This window comes from Diabrotica virgifera, chromosome 2, assembly GCF_917563875.1.
Source record: "Diabrotica virgifera virgifera chromosome 2, PGI_DIABVI_V3a".
Lineage (NCBI taxonomy): Eukaryota > Metazoa > Arthropoda > Insecta > Coleoptera > Chrysomelidae > Diabrotica > Diabrotica virgifera.
The window spans coordinates 80380902-80401425 of record NC_065444.1 but is presented as its reverse complement, the minus strand read 5'-3'; the positions used below and the strand labels follow the sequence as shown (position 1 = coordinate 80401425).

The window sequence follows — 20524 nt, the reverse complement described above, 5'->3', positions numbered from 1 at the left end:
CTACCAATTTATTTTTGATATCAAATAATTTTAATCTGTCCTTTAAAACACCAAAAATATATTCTGTCTTATGGCTTTTACTCACATCTGTGAAACCTAAAAACCTCTCATAAATATTACAACGTAACGCGTATCGAAGAACAATTGATAATTGTGAATGACATGATATATCAGTAGTTTCATCTACTTCTACCGAAAAGCCAATGGTTTCCTGAATCTCAGTTTCAATAACGCTATTCAAAATGTAACTAATGGATTCTATTAATTCATTCTGTACTGTTTCAGATACGCCGCTAAATGTCTTCGAATCAGCAATGAAATTAGAAAATTCCAAATCGTATTTCTTAAACAATTTTATTAGTTCTCTATAATTACCTTGATTGAACGAAAGTTCTGATTCATTATGTCCCCTAAATGACAATTCCTGACAACTTAAAAAAATTACAATATCAATTAAACGACGTAAAACTGCGTGATTATTTTTTACAATTTCGTTATGTTTAATAGCATTTTGACGTTGAGCATTATCTAATGAAACATAAATATTTTGTTTTCCAAATAAATCTAATTTAATCTGGCTGTATGTATGATCTTTCGAAATATCATGTTTTTGTAATGCCCTAAATAATTCCTTTAAATTATCATAACCAGATTCACACCAAGGATTTTGATGTTTGCCCCTATTTGTCGAAAATATTACACAAGGCCAACAGAAAAGTTTGTTTTTTATTTCACTCCCGGTAAGCCATGAGTAATTTGTGTACTATTAATTCGAAAATAATCTATTACTTCCCTTACCCCCCACACTAATATTTATAAGCCGGAACATTTTAGGCAAAGGACGCCCCTTATTTTTAATATCAATTTGTTCTTCGTATGGAATAGATACAAACCCATTTTGCAGAATATAATTTACAATATCATATTTATCAGTACTTACAGTGGTTTCTCCATAGCTTGCATTTTTTATGTTAATTTACCTGAATTTGTTTACCTACACTTTGATTTTAAAACAGAAAAAACGTCAAATATATCAAAAGCCCTTAATAATTTACGGAAACAAGAACTTATCAGTTTTACTTTTACTTTGAAAAATCAAAACAAATCATTAAAAAAAGCCGGTAAGCACACTTCCACATATAAGTATACTCAAATACTAAACACTAAACTTACTACTAAACTAACTAAATTATGTGTATTTCATTTTTCATCCCGCCCTCGCAATTGAAAACGTGACTTTTTGGTCATTTCCCATTGCCATCTGGAAAATCTTGCATCGGTCGACAATATCGGCAGATTGACAAGTGCCGTGCCCAGCCGTGCCTGGCTATTTAAATGTGCTTAAATGAATACGAACGCAAGTGTATTACTGGTTGCTATTGTGTGAATTTTTAAACGTAAAGCCGTGCCTGTCGAACGAAACGGATCTTATCCAATTCACATTCAGTACATAGTCAGATGGATGGCTCGGATCATAATTATTTGAAAAGTGTCGCGCAGGGATCGCTTAAGGACCGGGTCGCCCGGATTGCTTGAGTTTTTTTAAAAACCATGAATTAAATTTAGTCTATATTATCTCACAAATATTTTTTTAATTCACAGAAATAAATGCCATCAACTTATTAGATGCAATAATAATTATTGAAATACTGATTCAATATTAAAAAAATCTATAATATCTATAAATGTGTGGGTCGGCACTGCCGACCTTGCCGACCCTGACAGGCCGCCACTGAGTCCTTTTGTTGTTGTTTTGAAGTTGGCAACTCTCTTGTTTCCAATTTTTATATATACTTCATTTCCCCAGTATATGTTCTGGATTACTTGTGTTAGGTTAGCTGGTATCCCTATTTTTGTCATAGCTTTGTATAGTTCTTTCCTTGGCACGATGTCGTATGCCTTGTTAAGGTCTACAAACGCCATGTGTACATCTCTGTTCCTAGCTCTTTTCTTCTGTATTTTCTGTTGTATTATATAGATATGATCTGGACATGACTTCCGTGCTGTAAATCCTACTTGCTCTTCATAGATTTTACCTTTTATAATTTTCTCTGTCTTGTTCCTGATGATCCTGCCATACAGTCTTTCCATTGTAGCGATCACACTTATTGTGCTATAGTTTTCGCATTTTGCTCTATTTTTTTATACATTGATGTTATGTAGGCTTCCTATTTCATCAAAAATGGACTTAACAGATTTGTCAAAATAAGTAATATAAGCAAAACAATTGTAAAATAAGCATTTACGCTAAAAATTCATAATTACTATAACCAAACAAAACTAAACAAGATGCTGATAATACGGACTTTAATTATAACTTTTTAGTACGGCCATGTCATAAATGCTCATTCAGATACAAAGTTTTTCCTCAATCAATAGATCTCATATAAATATGTATATGGCAATGTTCGTTAAGGTTTTTAATACAACTGTTGTTGTTGTTTACCTATTATTTCTGAATTAATACGATTTTTAGGCGCAGAAAAAGTACAACATTCTGAAGATAACAACTACTTTTGGACGTATGGAAATTGGTCCGGTTTGGACACTTACCCTCCTGAAGACGTTTTAACTAGTGGAAGATGGAGACTACTACTTACCAATTTTGCTAAATACAGGTAAATTAACTTTCGTTGATGAAATTAACGAGACATTTTAAATCCAAGAGAACGGCAGTTCTCGCCAGTGGCGCACAACACCCGTAAATGCGACTCTATATTATACATGAAATTTTCGATTTTCTAAATCTTACTGAATTGAATTCGATCGATTGAATTGGGCCGAATCCAACCTTAAAGTATAGGAAAAGATTCGCCCATCCATATGTCAAGCATCCATTTTGGTCCAAGGGTGTGGATTTTACGGCCCTTCCCATTTAGGATCTGTTTTTCGTTCTCGTCCCAAAAATCCCAAAAATTTCGAAAATTTAAGTCCAACCTTTACGGCACCTGATAGTACTGATCATTACCTTTCCAACGTATGTTTAATTTTGAAAATCGGTTATACCGTTCACAAGTTACCGAGCTCAGATATTTTATTCAATTTCTATTTAAAAAGGGGAAAATGTTTGTATGTGTATATGTGTGTATGTTTGTGGAAAATATATACCGATTTGATTTTTTTTCTGTATTTCAAGAAGGGGTCAGAGCCGATTCAGAACCGATGTAGTTTGTGACTTTCGACCACCCATAAGCCAGCTATAGGACTGGGTTGGTACAAAATGGCATATTTTTTGGAGGTATATATCTTAAGTTCAAGGAGAGACAGGAAAACCGCAAATACACCAAATCAATAGTGTTAAGATTTCAAATGGTGCCTAAGCGATTTTAGGATCAGACATGCACACGGCTTAGTATAGCCGAAAAACTAAACTTTGAAAATTTTTGTTTTTCGACAATTACTCAAAATTTCAATCTACGAATTGCGCCAAAAACTAAGAGTTTGTAGGAGGACTCCAGACGTGTCTAATGGTGTATACTTCATATCTAAGAATATTCGAATTTTTAAATTATAAGCTTCATAAATTTATAAGGGCGGTCAAATCTATTTCCTATGGGAAAACGGTTTTTCAAGCTTAATAGTTCCTGTAATAACTTCAGTTATCATACTTGACCTTGAATGCCTTAGATACTATTTGTCAATACGTTTGAAACTCATGTTTAGTGATCAAAATCGGTTAAGTCGTTTCGAAGTTATCAAGCTTCAAAATATAATCCATTTTACCATTATCGCCGAAATGGTTTATGTAGTTGGAGTGGTTATGACGCTAAATTTGTTAGGGTAATCTGAGTTCATTTACCGGATATCCCAATATTTTTTCAATTTATTTCGAATAGAAAAAAAATCTAGTGTACCTTCGATGGACACTAGATCATTTGAGAGATAATGCTAGGAAGGCGGAATCGAAAAACACTACATTCAACTTCATATATTTAATTTATAAATAACTTCGAAAAACTCCGGATACAAGAATAAAAAACCGCTAAACGCCGTAAAAATGACTGGCGCATAATATCTGCTAAATTTGAAGTAAAACGCGCCACAAAAGAGCTTCAAAATACATACTCTATCAAAGTTCCTCTTTTGTGGCGCTGTCCTGGAATAAGAGAGATAAAGATTTTCATAAGTATTACAAGATAAATTAATAGATGTAAAATAAAATCCAATATTGAACTGGGTCAAGATTGTGTAATATCGACTAACATTTACCTTCATTGTTTATTTAAATATTTAGTGTACGAATCCTTGAGCCACGGGTGCTGAATAAGCAACCCGTGTATTTGTAAAAATAACACACATTGATTGTCAAAAATAATAATACAATGAGAAATCAGAATAAACTTGGTGTTCGTCGAGGTAAGATGTTTCATTCTCCCTTAACTACTTAACATTGAAAAGAACCTGATGTATTACCACCCTTAGCTCCCAGGGTGACAGTAAATACCAGTTATACCATATGGCGGTCCACATACCACTATATGGCGGTCCAGAAGGTCTTTGTTAAGTAGTTATTGTAATTAGTTAAGTGTAAATTTTAAGAAGAAGTTAATTAAGAAATGAGAAGATGAAAAAAAAGAAATTAGAATAAGGGAAACTTAAGTTAGAAAAAGTAAATCTAAAGTAAAACAATGGGAGCGACGAGAAACTGGAAGAAGGAAAGAAAATTGGGGTAAAGTATCTATCCCCCATAGATATTATGCATTAGCTGATAGATGGAATTTGCGATGCCCACCAGACTAGACATTGGAGACACGTCGACATGGACGAAAATTGGGAATTCTGGAACCATGGAACCAGCCGGCGCGGCGTCAGGAGGACGCACATCCACGAAATGGACAGTGGTGGACAGGACAAAAGTATGTGATGTGAGTAATTTGATTATATTGTACCTATTTATTGTTTACACATTTCTCATATTGTATATAGCCTAACATAAGAATTAATTTTTCTAATTGAATACAATTAATATTAAATTAGGTAAAGTTTTCGTATTTTTACTAAGTATAGAAGTACAATATTCAATAATTTAGATGATTTTTGTTTAACTAAGTACATTGATAATATTAAGTTTTATTTTTAATGAAAACAAGCAATTTTTTTTCATTCTTTTAATAGAAAGAATACAACCATTTTATGATACTATGATAAGTAAAAATAATGATTTAGTTATCAATTTTTTTTTTCTATGAAGCAAAAATATGCTATTTAAAGGTTTTTATTTGTGCGAAGGTATATTTATATTATATTTGCGAATTTTCAAATGTTGACTTTATTTGACTGTGAAAACACGGATAAAGAAATACTATGATAGGGAATTTTGCTGACAGAAGATATATACACGATTTAATATTACGAATTATATTATTATACACTAGAAAAAGGTGTAGAAATAGTTTTATGATAAATCAAGATACCTATTGAGAGTATAATAGAAGGAATTATTATTTGGAGTATAATAAGAAGAGAAAAGGAAATATTTTTAAGAAGTTGGAACAAAATGGAAAATTTAACATAATGAACAAGAATAATTTTGACGGAAATATGAGTTCCCGAATAAACTTAATGATTAAGAAACAAGTTAGACAGAATTTTTATTTACCGATGATATGAGAAAGAGATGAAACCTAGAAAGGAGAAATGTAACAAAGAAACTATGAAATGATGTAAGACTGAAATTATGGAAAATTGATATGATTTTAAATGAATCAATTTTGAAACTACAAAGAAACTCCCAGATACAGAGACTAACCAAGATTTGATTGATTAAAAGCATTCATAAATGCAATCGAAATAAACGATGAATATTTGGACGAAACGAAAATTTAAGGACAAGTTATTAAGATGTTACAAAAAAAAATGGAATATTTAATGACAAAAAAAGTTATTGATAAAATAATGAAGTGTCTAAGGAGACATTATTTTGAGACATATGCATATTATATATAAATATACTTTAAGTTCTTATATTATAAATATATTTAAATATTTGAATGAATAACATAATTTATGTAAGGCTTTATAACAGATATAACCAGAGAAATAGAGATAAGACTATTTTGTTGTGACGTCATAAAAGTGACTATTTTCGCGAAGAAAGTGAACTGTTAGTAATTAATTGGTACCAAAAGTTAATTATCAATAATAAGGTTTTCTCAGTTGTATTTTTATGTAAATTAGGTAAATATTTTAATGGGCGCCCAGAACCATAAGTAGTATTAGTATTCAGCGATGGTAGCTGAGCCTTTTTGGTGAATTTTTTTAACAGAATATAGTTTATTTTTATTACCACTTTCTTTCGAATTTTTTCATTATTGAACACTGAAGTTTTTGTATAACGATAAGAATCCTTTTTGTTTTGATTTAGTTTTAAAAAATTTTTGATTTCAATTTTTTTTAATATCGGTCGAATTTTAATATAGATATGATTTTTTTAAATGTTTAATGATGATGAATTAATGAGATAACTGATTTTTTTAAATATATTAGAAGCAAAACTAATTAAAGACAATTTAGACAATATAAACTAACTCTTGTCAAGAAAAAGGTACAAAATGAAGATCAAAAGTTTTTAGCATACCCAGTTTTTGTTTTGAAGTAATCCTATTCTCAACTAAGGGGGAGCACTAGGTTCAGACAGGAATTTAGGGATGCGAGAAGTAGAAAAAGATTTTAGAGACGCGCCAACTATCCATTTTGTCTTTTTGGAACAAACCTTCTCACGACTAAGGACGTGCAAAAGGACCGGAAGCAAAGTCAAGGGTATAAAGTTGCGGAAAAATACCCACCAAGTAGGTAAGGGTTAGAAAATGAAGAATTTTTAAAGTAAATGATATATAAATGAATAATTATGAAAAATGATATGAATATGTATGAAGGAAGATATTATATGAAATATGAAGTAAATGATATAAAGAAGAAATATGAATAAGAAGAAGATTTATGTTTAATATTACACTATGAAGAAAGTACTAAGTATAAAGAAAATAAAGAAAAATATTATTAGTGTGAAGTAGGTACCTGACAAGAAAAAGAAGAAGAAAAAAGAGAGAATTTTTAAAAGAAGAATATGTAAAAATTTGAGAACATTAAAAGGATTGTCTTATAAAAGTCTAGTAACAGAATAAGAATTAAGAGAGTAAATTCAATTTTAAGAGTTTAAGTTATAATTTCTTTTTAAATATTTGAGTTAAAGTATAAAATATAATTTCTGAGTGTAGAATTTCGCGAGTAATAAGAACAGAAATAAGTAAGAATAGACAATATTTTACATTATTGAAGTTTGTATTTGTAAATTATGTATATGTATGTATATTTAGGTTTAATGTTTTCAAGGTAATGTTTGTGTTTTATTGGCGTATAAAAGTGAAAGTGTAAAATAAGCAAGCTTGTACAAATTGTACATAGTTTCATTTTCATTTGGATAGGTCAGTATTAATATGACACAATTTTGACCCAAGTATAAAAAAAATAGTATTTGTTAGTAAACACACCGTAAAATTTATCCTAATACCGATTAAGATTTTTTTTCATTTCGTAAATCAGATAATAAAAAAATCTTAAAGAGAGGAAGGATGGTGTCCTGGAATAAGAGAGATAAAGATTTTCATAAGTATTACAAGATAAATTAATAGATGTAAAATAATATCCAATATTGAACTGGGTCAAGATTGTGTAATATCGACTAACATTTACCTTCATTGTTTATTTAAATATTTAGTGTACGAATCCTTGAGCCACGGGTGCTGAATAAGCAACCCGTGTATTTGTAAAAATAACACACATTGATTGTCAAAAATAATACAATGAGAAATCAGAATAAACTTGGTGTTCGTCGAGGTAAGATGTTTCATTCTCCCTTAACTACTTAACATTGAAAAGAACCTGATGTATTACCACCCTTAGCTCCCAGGGTGACAGTAAATACCAGTTATATTAGATGGCGTTCCACATACCACTATAGCGCGATTCAAATTAAGCAAATGTGTTCAAATTTAGCAAATATTATGGAATCATATTTAAAAAAAAACTAGAATTTTATTTTCCACCAAAATGAAAATACATTTTCTTGTCACGTAATATTCATATCAGCTCTTTTGTAGCTGAAATATTGTATGCGCCACTCATTTTACGGCGTTTAGCGGTTTTTTATTCTTGTATAAATATACAAAACGAACTTACATTCTTATCTTCATCTCTACGATCCTTAACAAAGATGTTTATATGTATTTATTAGGGATAACGATTTCTGGTCTTCTGACATCATCCTGGTACTTATCACTTATTTTTACCTACTACTTACTGCAACTCAATATTCTTCAACTTCAGGGGGAATTAGCACGCCGCAGTCAAAATAGGTGGCGATTATGTAAACTGACGTTTAACAATTCTTTGAATAGATGGCAGCACGTACATATATTTTATTATTAAATTTAGTTCTCTGAACGACACAGCATTGATGCCACGTATTGCAACTTACGTTCAGTACAGCTCGATCTCAATCGTACTTTGTATTTACAAACGACAGTTGTTAATCCTTTCTTTACCTACCAAGGGTAAATTTTCATTAATAGATACTTAACGTTCATTCATTTGGAATTCGTTCATTCAATCTATTATCAGATCCTAGGTATTTTCTAGATTATTATTCGGAGTAGAAGCCTGGACTCTTTCCGAAGCTTCTTTAAGAAAATTCAAGGCATTCGAGATGTGGTATTACAGTCGCATTTTACGAAATTCCTGGATGGGTCGTGTGACTAATGTTGAGGTCTTACGTAGAATGGGCAATGGGCAAGGAATGCGAGAATATTAACACACATTATTATCAAAGAGCGCAAAGTAGAATATCTTGGCCATGTTATGAGGAATGAACAGAGATTGCCGCTACTCATTCTTCACGGCAAGTTATTTGGGAAGAGAGGACCAGGGAGAAAAAGAATATCTTGGCTTTATAATCTGAGAAACTGGTTCAATACATCGACAAACAGACTATTCCGAATAGCAGCAAGCAAAGTTAGGATAGCCATGCTGCTCGCCAACATCCGGAACGGATAAGCACCGTGAGAAGAAGAAGAATATCTCATTTTAAATTATTCTCCTTCTTCTTCATGTACCTCGTCCTTTTCGGACATTGGCACGTTAGTCCAAACTATTGGCGTAAGTTTTGAAGCCATGAGTGTCTTCTTCTTCTTCTGAGTTCACGTTTGCTCTCTATTTTACTCTGTATTGTCAGTTGCAGTATACGATATTGATCATGTCTCATAACATGATCGAGGTATTCAGGTTTCCGTTTCTTATTGTGAAAGAGATTTCTTATTTTTGTTTTCCCCTCGGCGCAATACCTCTACGTTAGTAGTGTGAGTCGTTCAGGACACGGGCGCCCATATAAAAATTTTTAGGGGGTGGGGCGAGACGCTAAGATGTTGCACATTATATTATGTATACTTTGGATAACCATATACAGGCTGATTGATTAGTAGGGTAAAGCTCAATAGCTCCGCTATAGTAATAGATAGCAATAAAAGTTAATAACAAAAATTTTAGCCACCTTCGAGCTTCATATTACAAAATTAGTTATAATGTTACAGGGTGTTCGATAACACAGTGACAGACCAAACTTATGTTTTTTTTTTTAAATGGAACACCCTATATTTTATTTTAAATTCGAAATTCTGTTAACTTTTCCATTACAAAAATATAAATGTTTGTTATGTTATATAGGGTATTTACAAAGTTATAACCAATTTTATATGAAAATCGCAACAAGTTCAACTCCCTATATAAATAAAAATATGCAAAACAACAATGGTTTATTAATGCCATATTTTTTAACGTATTGTCAAAATTTTCAAGAATGGTCGATATTGCTAATTTTCTTTATATCAAATACAGAGTGAGTCAAAACGCAAGTACATTATTTTCTCAGTAATTTTAAATGGAACACCTGTATTTTATATCACTATTGAAAAGAACCATTACCGTACTTTAATTTTTAGATAACATTCCCTATGTCTAAATTTATTAGTTTTCGAGATATTTTCATTTTTCAATGGACCAGTAGCGTGGCCACCAAATTCACCAGAATTTAATAAATTGGACTGATTTTTTTGGGGTTACGTTAATAATGAAGTTTATAAAATACCTCCAACAACAAGGGATGAAATGAAAAATAGAATACAAAGTGTATTTCGATGTGTTAATTTACAAATGCTCCGTAGAGTAAGTAGCTAATTCAATGATCGTTTTTAGGCGCACATAAATGTGTTAGGAGATAATTTTGAACACCTTATGTAATTAAATATTAAAAATATTTTTCTAAAGGTAGCTTCTAATTTTTTCAAACATGTTTTTTTGCAAAATGTATTACTGATAAATTATGTTTCGTTCTTTATTTGTTACATTGTTACATTTACATAAAAAAGTAGTGTTTAATTGTCTTCACAAAATATTGTATTTTGTGTTTGTGTGTTTTTTGTAAAATTTATTACTAATTTTCTTTGTTTATTTGTTGCATTTACATAAAAAGATAGTTTTTAATTGTTTTAAAAATGTTGCATGTAGTGGTTGTGTTTTTGTTTGTAAAATGTATTACTAATAAATTATTTCTTTATTTACTACAGTATTACATTGATTACCGGATTGATAATCGGTAATGTTCAATTGTCAATTCAGTCATGGCTTACTTAAAATTTAGATAAATTTAAACACCTAAAATAATTTGCTCTGAAAAATGAAAATATCTCGAAAACTAATAAATTTGGGCATAGGGAATGTTATATAAAAATTAAAGTACGTTAATGTTACTTTTCAATAATGATGTAAAATACAGGGTGTTCTATTTAACATTACTGAGAAAATAATGTACTTGCGTTTTGACTCACCCTGTATTTGATATAAAGAAAATTAGCAATATCAATAATTCTTAAAAATTTTGACAATAAATAAAAAAATATGGCATTAATAAACCATTGCTGTTGTGCTTATTTTTATTTATACAGGGAGTTGAACTTGTTACGATTTTCATACAAAATTGGTTATAACTTTGTAAATACCCTGTATAACATGACAAACCTTTATATTTTTGTAATGCAGAAGTTAACAGGATTTCGAATATAAAATAAAATATAGGGTGTTCCATTTAAAAAAACAAAAGTTAGGTCTGCCACTGTGTTATCGAACAACCTGTAACATTCTAACTAATTTTGTAATGTGAAGCTTAAAGGTGGCTAAAATTTTTGTTATTAACTTTTATTGCTATCTATTACTATAGCGGAGCTGTTGAGCTTTTCCCTACTAACCAATCACCCTGTATAGTTTAAAGCGCCCAAAAAACTAGGGGGGCCACGGCCCCCCTTTCCATGGGTATGGGCGCCCATGGTCCAGGATGTTTTGAAGATAGGTCGGTACACCCACATTTCAAATTCCTCTAGATTTTTCATTAATGTTTCCGTTATTGTCCAGGCCTCTGCTCCATACAGCAAGACCGGAAATATATAATTTTAGCAGCCGTATTTTTAGTGGAATAGATAAAATATGTCGAATTTGGTGAATATATTTCTCATATTGTTAAATGTTGCTCTGACCTTTTCAATTCTAGATCGTATTTCGGTTGTTTGATCCCATTTCGAGTTGACGACTGTTCCAAGGTATACATATGAATGTAATGTGTAGTGTGTGTGTTGGGAAAATGTCTTATTATTTAGCAAATCGACGTCATTGTTTTTGCAAAGAAACGCTAATTGTATCCGAACATCTGCGGTCCCTCCGGTGAGTACCGATCCCACAAGAAGAGAAACTATTTTCATTTATGTATTAATTTTTAATAAATGAAAAATTCTCCATCAAGGTGAGATTCGAACTCACGACATTTATGTTCAAAGGTAGGTAGGCGTTCTTACCACTGAGCCACAGAGGGGTTACAAGTTAAAATCATGGTTGAAACTCAAACAAAGACCAAAATGTTTACTGGTAGGGAGAGGGGCCACTTTTCTAAACAAAAACAACGTGATTCGTATTTCCATGGTTACAAAACTCGTTTTCAATGTTTTGCAGATTTTTTTAACATTTGGCAAACGCGCATCTGTCGCCATTTAATACATCACTGCTGCCATTTACTAAATGACACGTGAACTCTATGAACGTTTCCATGAATGTTTCTCATCTATTAAATGATAGCCGAACTAATTTATCACTAGAACAATGCCAACTTGTTACGGTTATATCAACAAAATCCCTAGATTGCAGCTTTTAACTATAATTTTTATCTTTAGGTACAGTTAATTTGAAATATATGGCAGTATGGATTAATAATGAACGTTTGCTTAAAATAAAGCTTATTGCATAGTTAATCATTTATGGTAGTTATTTTGTACCAAAGTTCAAAAATTATTACATAAATCCAATTTTTAGGGCAGGATACCAAGTAAGTTATGAAATTTTAACTAGTTACTATTAAACTATAGTATTTTTACTACAAAAACGTTATTACGTAGGTCAAAATTTTTGACGTAAGAGAACTGTCAAAACATTAGAATGTGACTTTTCATTATTGCCGTGTTTATAATAAACATAGCAATAATGAAAAGTCACATTCTAATGTTTTGACAGTTCTCTTACGTCAAAAATTTTGACCTACGTAATAACGTTTTTGTAGTAAAAATACTATAGACAGTTTACAGTTCACGTACATACCCACAAGTTGAAAATTGGTTTTGAAATAGTGACGGTAACTGTACCTAAAAATTATATAAATTTTAACATGTGTCATACCACCTTAATCGAATTTTTTAAATAGACGGGGCGACACGTGCTTACTAGACAGTTTAATTCCCATTTAAAGATAGTAAATAAATGTTCATTATTTCAAATTAATCAGTTAAAATTATTTTTCCACCTACCTCTACCGAAAGTATACTTTTCCGGACCTGATTGTAGGGAGCAAAGTTGTACTTTTCCTCCCTAGGGAGGAAAATATTTTTCCTCACTAGGGAGGAAAAGTAAAAGTGACGTCATGGTATTTCATTCATGAAATATAACTTATTGACGCCCTGTACAATATCTATTTTCTATTACGTAAGTATCTATACATTTTAACGTTTATTTAAAACACTCTGTATTTTGCAGAATGGTAAAAAACAGTAAATTGTTATTCTGATTTAACAATGTTTACATTAATAATTTGACTTATATTATTGACAGTTGACAGTTATATTGTACCTACTTATTAGTTTTAGTTCTAACAAATTTTGTTGGTTAGTTACATAAATAAATTAAGTAAAAATGAAAAAATTACTTGTTATTTGAGGAAGGTGGAAAAACCATATGTATAACATGGGAGTAAAGTGCCTTTTCCTCCCTTGAATGATTACTGCCCTCCGCTACGCGTCGGGCAGTAAACTTCATTCTCGGGAGGAAAAGTAGCACTTTCCTCCCTTGTTATACAAATAGCTATTACATTAAAATTTTATTTCAGCAATTGTTGGATATGCAAAAGTGATTTTTATTTCCAAAAAACCTTTTGTAATATAACAATAATTTTCGATATTGTCAAAAAAAAGGTGCTTTAATATTGGGGAAAATTCATATTTATTTATAAACCTCGTCGTACCCGACTAAAATAATTAAAAAAAAAGTATGGTTGCATTTTGAGTTTCAGTCTTTGCAAAACTTTTTCTGAAGGATACATATTTTTAACTTGCTTAGTTTTGAGAGACTTCTTTATTAATACACATATCGGAAAGGTGTAGGGATATTTTTATAACATATTAAAATTAATAAAAATAAATGCACGTGGTCATTTAATTTCAAATGAATTTGTACATTTAGATTTTTGTAGGTAAAACGTAACGGCAAAAGTGATAACGAATATTAGACAATGCTTTTTACAGGAGAGGAAACAACTAGGTTTTATGCGACTATTTTATGCAGTTAATATTCTGATAGTTTCGATTTTGTTCATGATATAAAGTTTTTGTTTTGAAAATATTTTTTCTTACCATGGAACGACGTCATCTAATTTTGGATGAGATAAGTAGGGCTGTAGACCTGTTTCAATGTGGCATGCGGCAACTAATCAAGCTAAGCGTTATGGAGTATTACAAGTCAATTGTGGAAGTATTTTTGTAACATTGGAAGTCCAGGCGAACGTCATCTTGCACGTGAGCGCGCTACAACTATAGCTCAAGACCGATTTTAGTGTTAACCCCTACAAGACAACCAACAATTACAGCACCTTAATTGGTTAGCGACATGTAGCGGGCACACCATGTAACCATTGGCCGTGATGCTGTAACATATCGTCTTCTTGAAACCGATATCCACAATCGAAGGCCATTGAGATGTCCACCTACACTCAACGAAAAAGGTACGTAATATCAATAAAAATGTTAATTCAGACAACAAACGCAATATTTAAAATTTGTCCAATTCTTGGTTTTATTGGGACAACAAAACGATGTTCATCAATTCATTATTTTCGTTCGTTGAGCCAATGTATTACGTTTATTGAATGGATGAACATTCATTATGTATACCACAATATCACTTTATTGGTATTACGAACTCTGTTCACTGAGTCAACGAACACTATTTATTGATATTACGAACTCTGTTCACTGAGTCAACGAACAATATTTATTGATATTACGAACTCTGTTCACTGAGTCAACGAACACTATTTATTGAAAAAACAACGTCGTTAATTGACCGACGAAGACTATTCGTTGTGTCAATAACAGTGTTATTTCTCCTAACGTATTTCGTTTATTTCTACAATTATTTCCGTTTATTGTTACAATTAATTCCGTTCATTCCCACAATAAATACGGTTTTTCTTACAAGCAATTCTATTCATTCTTACAATTAGTTTCGTTCATTCCTAATATGAACGTATTTTATATTAATAATTACTGAATGCAATAGCCCAATATATGATATTAATTGATTAATAATAATTTTTTAAATCCCCCTTTTTTGTCCTTAACCCAAAGGACTTTACACTGTGTGTTCACCCCCTTATTAACTTATTTATTTTTAGCACACAAGCAAAACGCTCGGACAAGTTGATTTTTAAAATAATCAAAGTATATTATAACATCAATGGTTCGAACTTTACACGATCCCTCTTCAGGTGACAGGCGCGGCGTAACTTTGATTTTTTTAAATGGGAAAGTACGTCATGTGACAGCTTATTTAAAGGCGTTTGAAATAGTGATTCCAAAAATGTATAACACTTTAATCCTTTTTGAGAGCGCAGGTGCAAAATTTCGATCGAATTCTTTTTAAACGCATTCATTTTTTTTTGGAACTCTGAAAAAACTAATAAGTATTTTTGAAAAATTTAAACGCAGAATAAAATATAACATTATTACCGAGAATGAATAACCATTTTCAATTTCGTTGCAAAACGAAAACACAGCCGAACAATATTCTAGTCCAATCAGAGAGTGCCGCAAGCACCCCTACCGGTTTCGAAACTTATTAGTCTCTCATCAGGAGGCACATATGCTGCTCTCCCTGATCCAACCAAAACAAACCCCAGCGTGCAGTCCAGGATTGCAACGAACGAAATGGCATAGATGCCCTACCGCCAACTGCTAGCAAAAAGACTAAGTTTTCACTCTAATGGCATATAAAACAACATAATGCTATTCTACACCCCACCAGAATGAAAACAATGGGAACCTTCTCTGGTTACACCTCCGAGGCTTCTACAATTTGCAAGCCATACGGATGCTGAGACTAAGAAAGATGAGATTATTACCGAGGGCAGAAAGTCCCTTAGAATAAACAGAAAGTTTCTGTTGAATGGTATGCCTATTTGAAATTAAAAATAATACTAAATTTTCTCTTTTTCACCCCTGTGACTTATTATAATAATCATTATAGATGTTCTCAGGGACTTCAGACCCTCGATAATACTGTAATATTTTATTTTGCATTTAAATTTTCAAAAATAATAATTAGTTTTCTCAGGATTCGAAAAAAATGAATACATTTAAAAAGAATTCGACCGAAATTTCACGATAATAGACACACAAAAACTTCCTTCTACTATGGACTACACTTGAAAACGAAATGCAATTATTATTCGGCACTTCGGTAACACAGAGAAGCTAGGGGTATCACGATAAGGAAAAGCCGTTAACTTTCAAATGGTCAAGCAAAACCTTTGTTGTCTCAACAACTACGATTATTGTCACAATGACCGCATTGATTGTGGATATTGAATGCAGTAGTAGATTGATTAATGCATTCGTTGTCACAACAATCAATTTACATCTATGCAATAATCATATATTACTTTATATTAACAACATTTGTACATTGTTTTAATGAAATCTGTACGTTGTCACGATAAACCAAGGTAATTGCTTGTCATCTACGAAATCAAGAACGTGAGTTGCTGCCAGAATTAACAGTATTTATTAAATATACGAAACTAAGTTATTGGCTGAATAAATTGAGTGTTATTGATTAATGTACTCTAGTTATTCTCACAATTATTATTTAATCATTGTGACAATAACCAAATACATCCGTCAATGTCTAAAAGTTCATTGAAACAACAAATTAAATTGTTGTGACAACGAAATACTATTCAGTAATCACTGTTAATCAATATTACGAACTCAATTTTTTTGAGTGTATCTCCAGAGGCAATCGCGCTGCAATATTAGAGTGGTGTCAAGAATATCAAAGCTGGGATACAAATTATTGGGTTACTAACTGGGATTTCATTCAGATTGTCGTCGAGTAATAGTGTGAAGATGATATGAAAAGTCAAGAAAAGTCAGATATGATATAAAAAACATGTCCAGGACAGGTTTACACATACAGAGGTGGTACACTAATGGTATGGAGTGGAATAATAGTTTTTCCAAACCTCTTCCTTATAGCTCAATAGTACCTCGATACCATTCTACAATCTATCGTTCGTTCGTTTGCTGGTAGGGTTAGTCAAAACTTTCTAGGTAGGACTGACTTACCAACGAAGGTATTGATGTGTTACCTTAGCCAGCTTAATCCCCTGACTTGAATTCCGTCGAACATGTATGGGACATTCTTCAACAAAGAATTACTCGATATATAGGTAACATAAGCTAGCTTTCCGTTTCCGAGAGTGTCTGATAGATTAATGGGCAAACAGGATTAATGGGCAAATAGGATATACCCTATTCCACGAACAAACGCCTGTTTTGGAATACTTCGACAACGAATACTTTACTGTGCAAAATAAGAAGAACGAAAGTAAATTGCAAATTACATTGTTGTTTATTGGAATAATTATTAGCGCCATTTACTTTCTTACTTCTTATGTTGCACAGTAAAATATTCGTTGTCGAAGTAATCCAAAACAGGCGTATGTTCGTGGAATGGCCCATATCAACAATCTAAATAATTTCGTCTATGAACGACAGATGTAGAGACGTAATGATAATGAACCAGGGTTAATGCCATAATTTGTATTAATTTTGTTTTTTTTTATATATTACGACCGTATTTTGTGATGATTTCTTGTTCAATCGTTAATCGCTAACTGATTTATTTCCGAATTTCCGACCAATTTTTGGTCAGTTACATTCAGTGGCGTACTGAGCATGGTTCCGCGGAACCAGGGCCCGCTCTAATACGCTTTTTGTTTCTTTTTTTTTATAATTTGATGGGAACATTTTAAACTACACAAGTACACACTAGGAAATGTAACTGTTTAATAAATTTTTATTTTTGTGTAGGTAATTATACACCTATTTATCAAAGAATTTGAAAACAAAATTTATTAAGAAACATTGGAAACGCCTTTGTCAGGTTCTGTACTCTTTTATCTGCTTAAGCCGAAGCCCTAGTTTCAACACTTGTTTAAAGAATAACCGATTGTACCTACTAACCCAAACACTTGTGTTTATATCAGCACGATCCATGAATAGTTGCTGTAAACTACAAAGTTGTAGAAATTTGGAAATTGAGATATTCAATGTAAGTTTTATACTGGGGTTATAAAAATAATCCCAAGACAATAAATTTGTCGTATTTATAGCACCTTCATTCTTCAGCTTTTACCTACTTTTAGGTAATTCTTATAAAATAACTGAAATTAGATTCTAAATATAGACAAAAATGAGGATAACCGAACTTACAGGTACGTATCAGAACTTTCCCCCTTAATGTGTGGAAGCAGTCACTGCAGTTAGTAAGCTTAATTAGTACAGTTACAGTTTGAAATATCTAAGATCTAAGACCGTGATCTAAGGCTGTGGTCTCCAATACATGCTGTACGGCGTCTACTGGATACCACCGGCTATCTTATTACCGCCAGCTTATTACCGAGGGCCGAAAGTCCCTTAGAATAAATAAAAAGTTTCTTTTGAACGAGATATTTGAAATTAAAAATCACACTCAATTTTCTCTTTTTGTTTTCACCCCTTTAACTTATTAAAATAAATATTATCGAACTTTTTAGGGACTTTCGGTCCTCGGTAATAACGTAATCTTTCATTCTGCGTTTAAATTTTTAACAAGTACCTATGAGTTTTCTCAGGATTCGAAAAAAATGAATGCATTTAAAATACATTGGAGCCAAAATTTGCGCCTAGTGTGTTGGCAAAAATTGCTTTATTAATTTCTTTTTACGAAAATCTCGTAGATTGATTAAATATAGTATCTACCCCACCGTTATCCAAGGTTTTATTTTTGCTATTTTTTATTTAATCGTTTTATCTCCTTATAGACTAGTAAGGATCTGTTCTTAGGTGGATGTGAGAGGTGGCATTCAGATTTTTGCGGATAAAGTTAGGTGATAACTTCGTTAATAATAATTGATTTATGCTTTTTCTCAAATACGCCCGGAACATTAATAAAAAAAATAAAATATTTAAAAATTTCAAAAAATTTCGTTTTTTCTTTTCTAATTTTTTTGCTTATAACTTTAAAACGATTCATTTTGGAACAAAGTCGTATAGGAATAAAACAAAGATAATTAAATTTTCTATCAGATGCGATTGTCTAAAAATGTCTTAATTTATCACCCTTGCTGCAAAATAGCAATAAATTTAAAATAAGGGGGCAAAACAGGCCTGTCCTTATTCAATGATTTTCCATCACTTAGGTTACACTTGGAACCTTCCTAATTCGCTTAGAAAATTTTTTTAATATGTTAAAACCGTACACCAAATTTCATTAAAATTGACTTACTAGATTTTGAATAATAATTTTGCAATCTAAACTTTTTTTTGAATTAAATTTTTTTAAAATCTTGCACAACAAAAACTAGAACATATAAAGTTTTGTCAATTTTTTACATATAAAAAAACACTCCTCCTATCTAATGCACTTTACAGAATGGAAATCGGATTGTTTAAGCGCCTCAGCAATGTTTTAAAGTTATAAACAATTTTTTGGCTTATAAACAAATTAGTCCTGTGGCCAGGAGGGGGTGCTACGGACTCCTTTATTTAGATGGACTTACCCAAGATTTATTTATTTTTTGACCCGTAGAACACGATTTTTTTGGGTAACAGTTGATCCGGATGTCGATAAGATTGTTATACACAAAGAACTTGAGGAACATCGATTTTTCGCAAAATAAAACATTTTTTTGTATTTCTTGGGTAATTCTAAGCAAAAAATGTTCTTACAAGTTTTTTCGTAGGATGCATAGTTTTCGAGATAAACGCAGTGGAACTTTCAAAAATTCGAAAAATTGCAATTTTTGAACGCGAATAACTTTTGATTAAACAATAAAATAGCAATTCTGCTGACAGCATTTGAAAGTTTAAGTCAGATTATATCTATTTTAATTATTTGCATTGCTAAAAATTCATTTTTTTATTATTAAACAATGCTATTTTTTTATAAGCCAAAAAATTGTTTATAAGTTTAAAACATTGCTGAGGCCCCTTAAATAATCCGATTTTAATTCTGTAAAGTGTATTAGATAGGTATATCATCTCTTTATATGTACAAAAATTAGACAACTTCTAAATGGTCTACTTTTTGTTCAGAAAGATTTTAAAAAATTTGAACTTTTTTAAAAACATTTAGATTGCAAGTTTATTATGCAAAATCTATTAGGTCGATTTTAATGAAATTTGGTACACAGTTTAAGTATATTACAAAGAAATTAGTAAGTGAATTACTAAGGTTCTAAGTGCCACCAAAGTGGTTAAAACATTGAATAACAACAGGCGTATTTTGCCCCTATATTTTGTATTTATTGCTATATTGCAGAAAAGGTAATACGTTAATACATTTTTGACCAGTCGTATATCATACAAAATTCAATTATCTTTATTTTATTTTTCTACGATTTTGTTCCAAAACGAATCGTTTTAAAGTTATAAGCAAAGAAAGCAGAAAAAAATCGACGTTTTTCGAAATTTGTAAATATTTTAATTTTTTATTAATGTTCCGGGCATATTTGAGAAGGAACATAAGTCAATTATATTATTACTGAAGGTGTCACCTAACTTTATCTGCAAAAATCCGAATGCCACCTTTCACATCCAAAAATAGACGTTTGTTCACAGATCCT

The 20524-nt window shown here is 31.4% G+C and overlaps 1 protein-coding gene across 3 annotated transcripts in view; it reads left to right on the top strand.

Moving 5' to 3' along the window:
- The window catches only part of LOC114334564 (venom carboxylesterase-6), a 675899-nt gene that overhangs the window by 386545 nt on the left and 268830 nt on the right, over positions 1–20524 (top strand). For 2 of the 3 annotated variants that reach the window (XM_050643823.1, XM_050643824.1), the window contains exon 10: positions 2477–2618. The exons of the other annotated variant lie outside the window; for it this stretch is intronic. In XM_050643823.1, coding sequence (XP_050499780.1) covers positions 2477–2618 — 142 coding nt within the window. The remainder of the gene's footprint in view (positions 1–2476; positions 2619–20524) is intronic. 3 annotated transcript variants of the gene reach the window in all.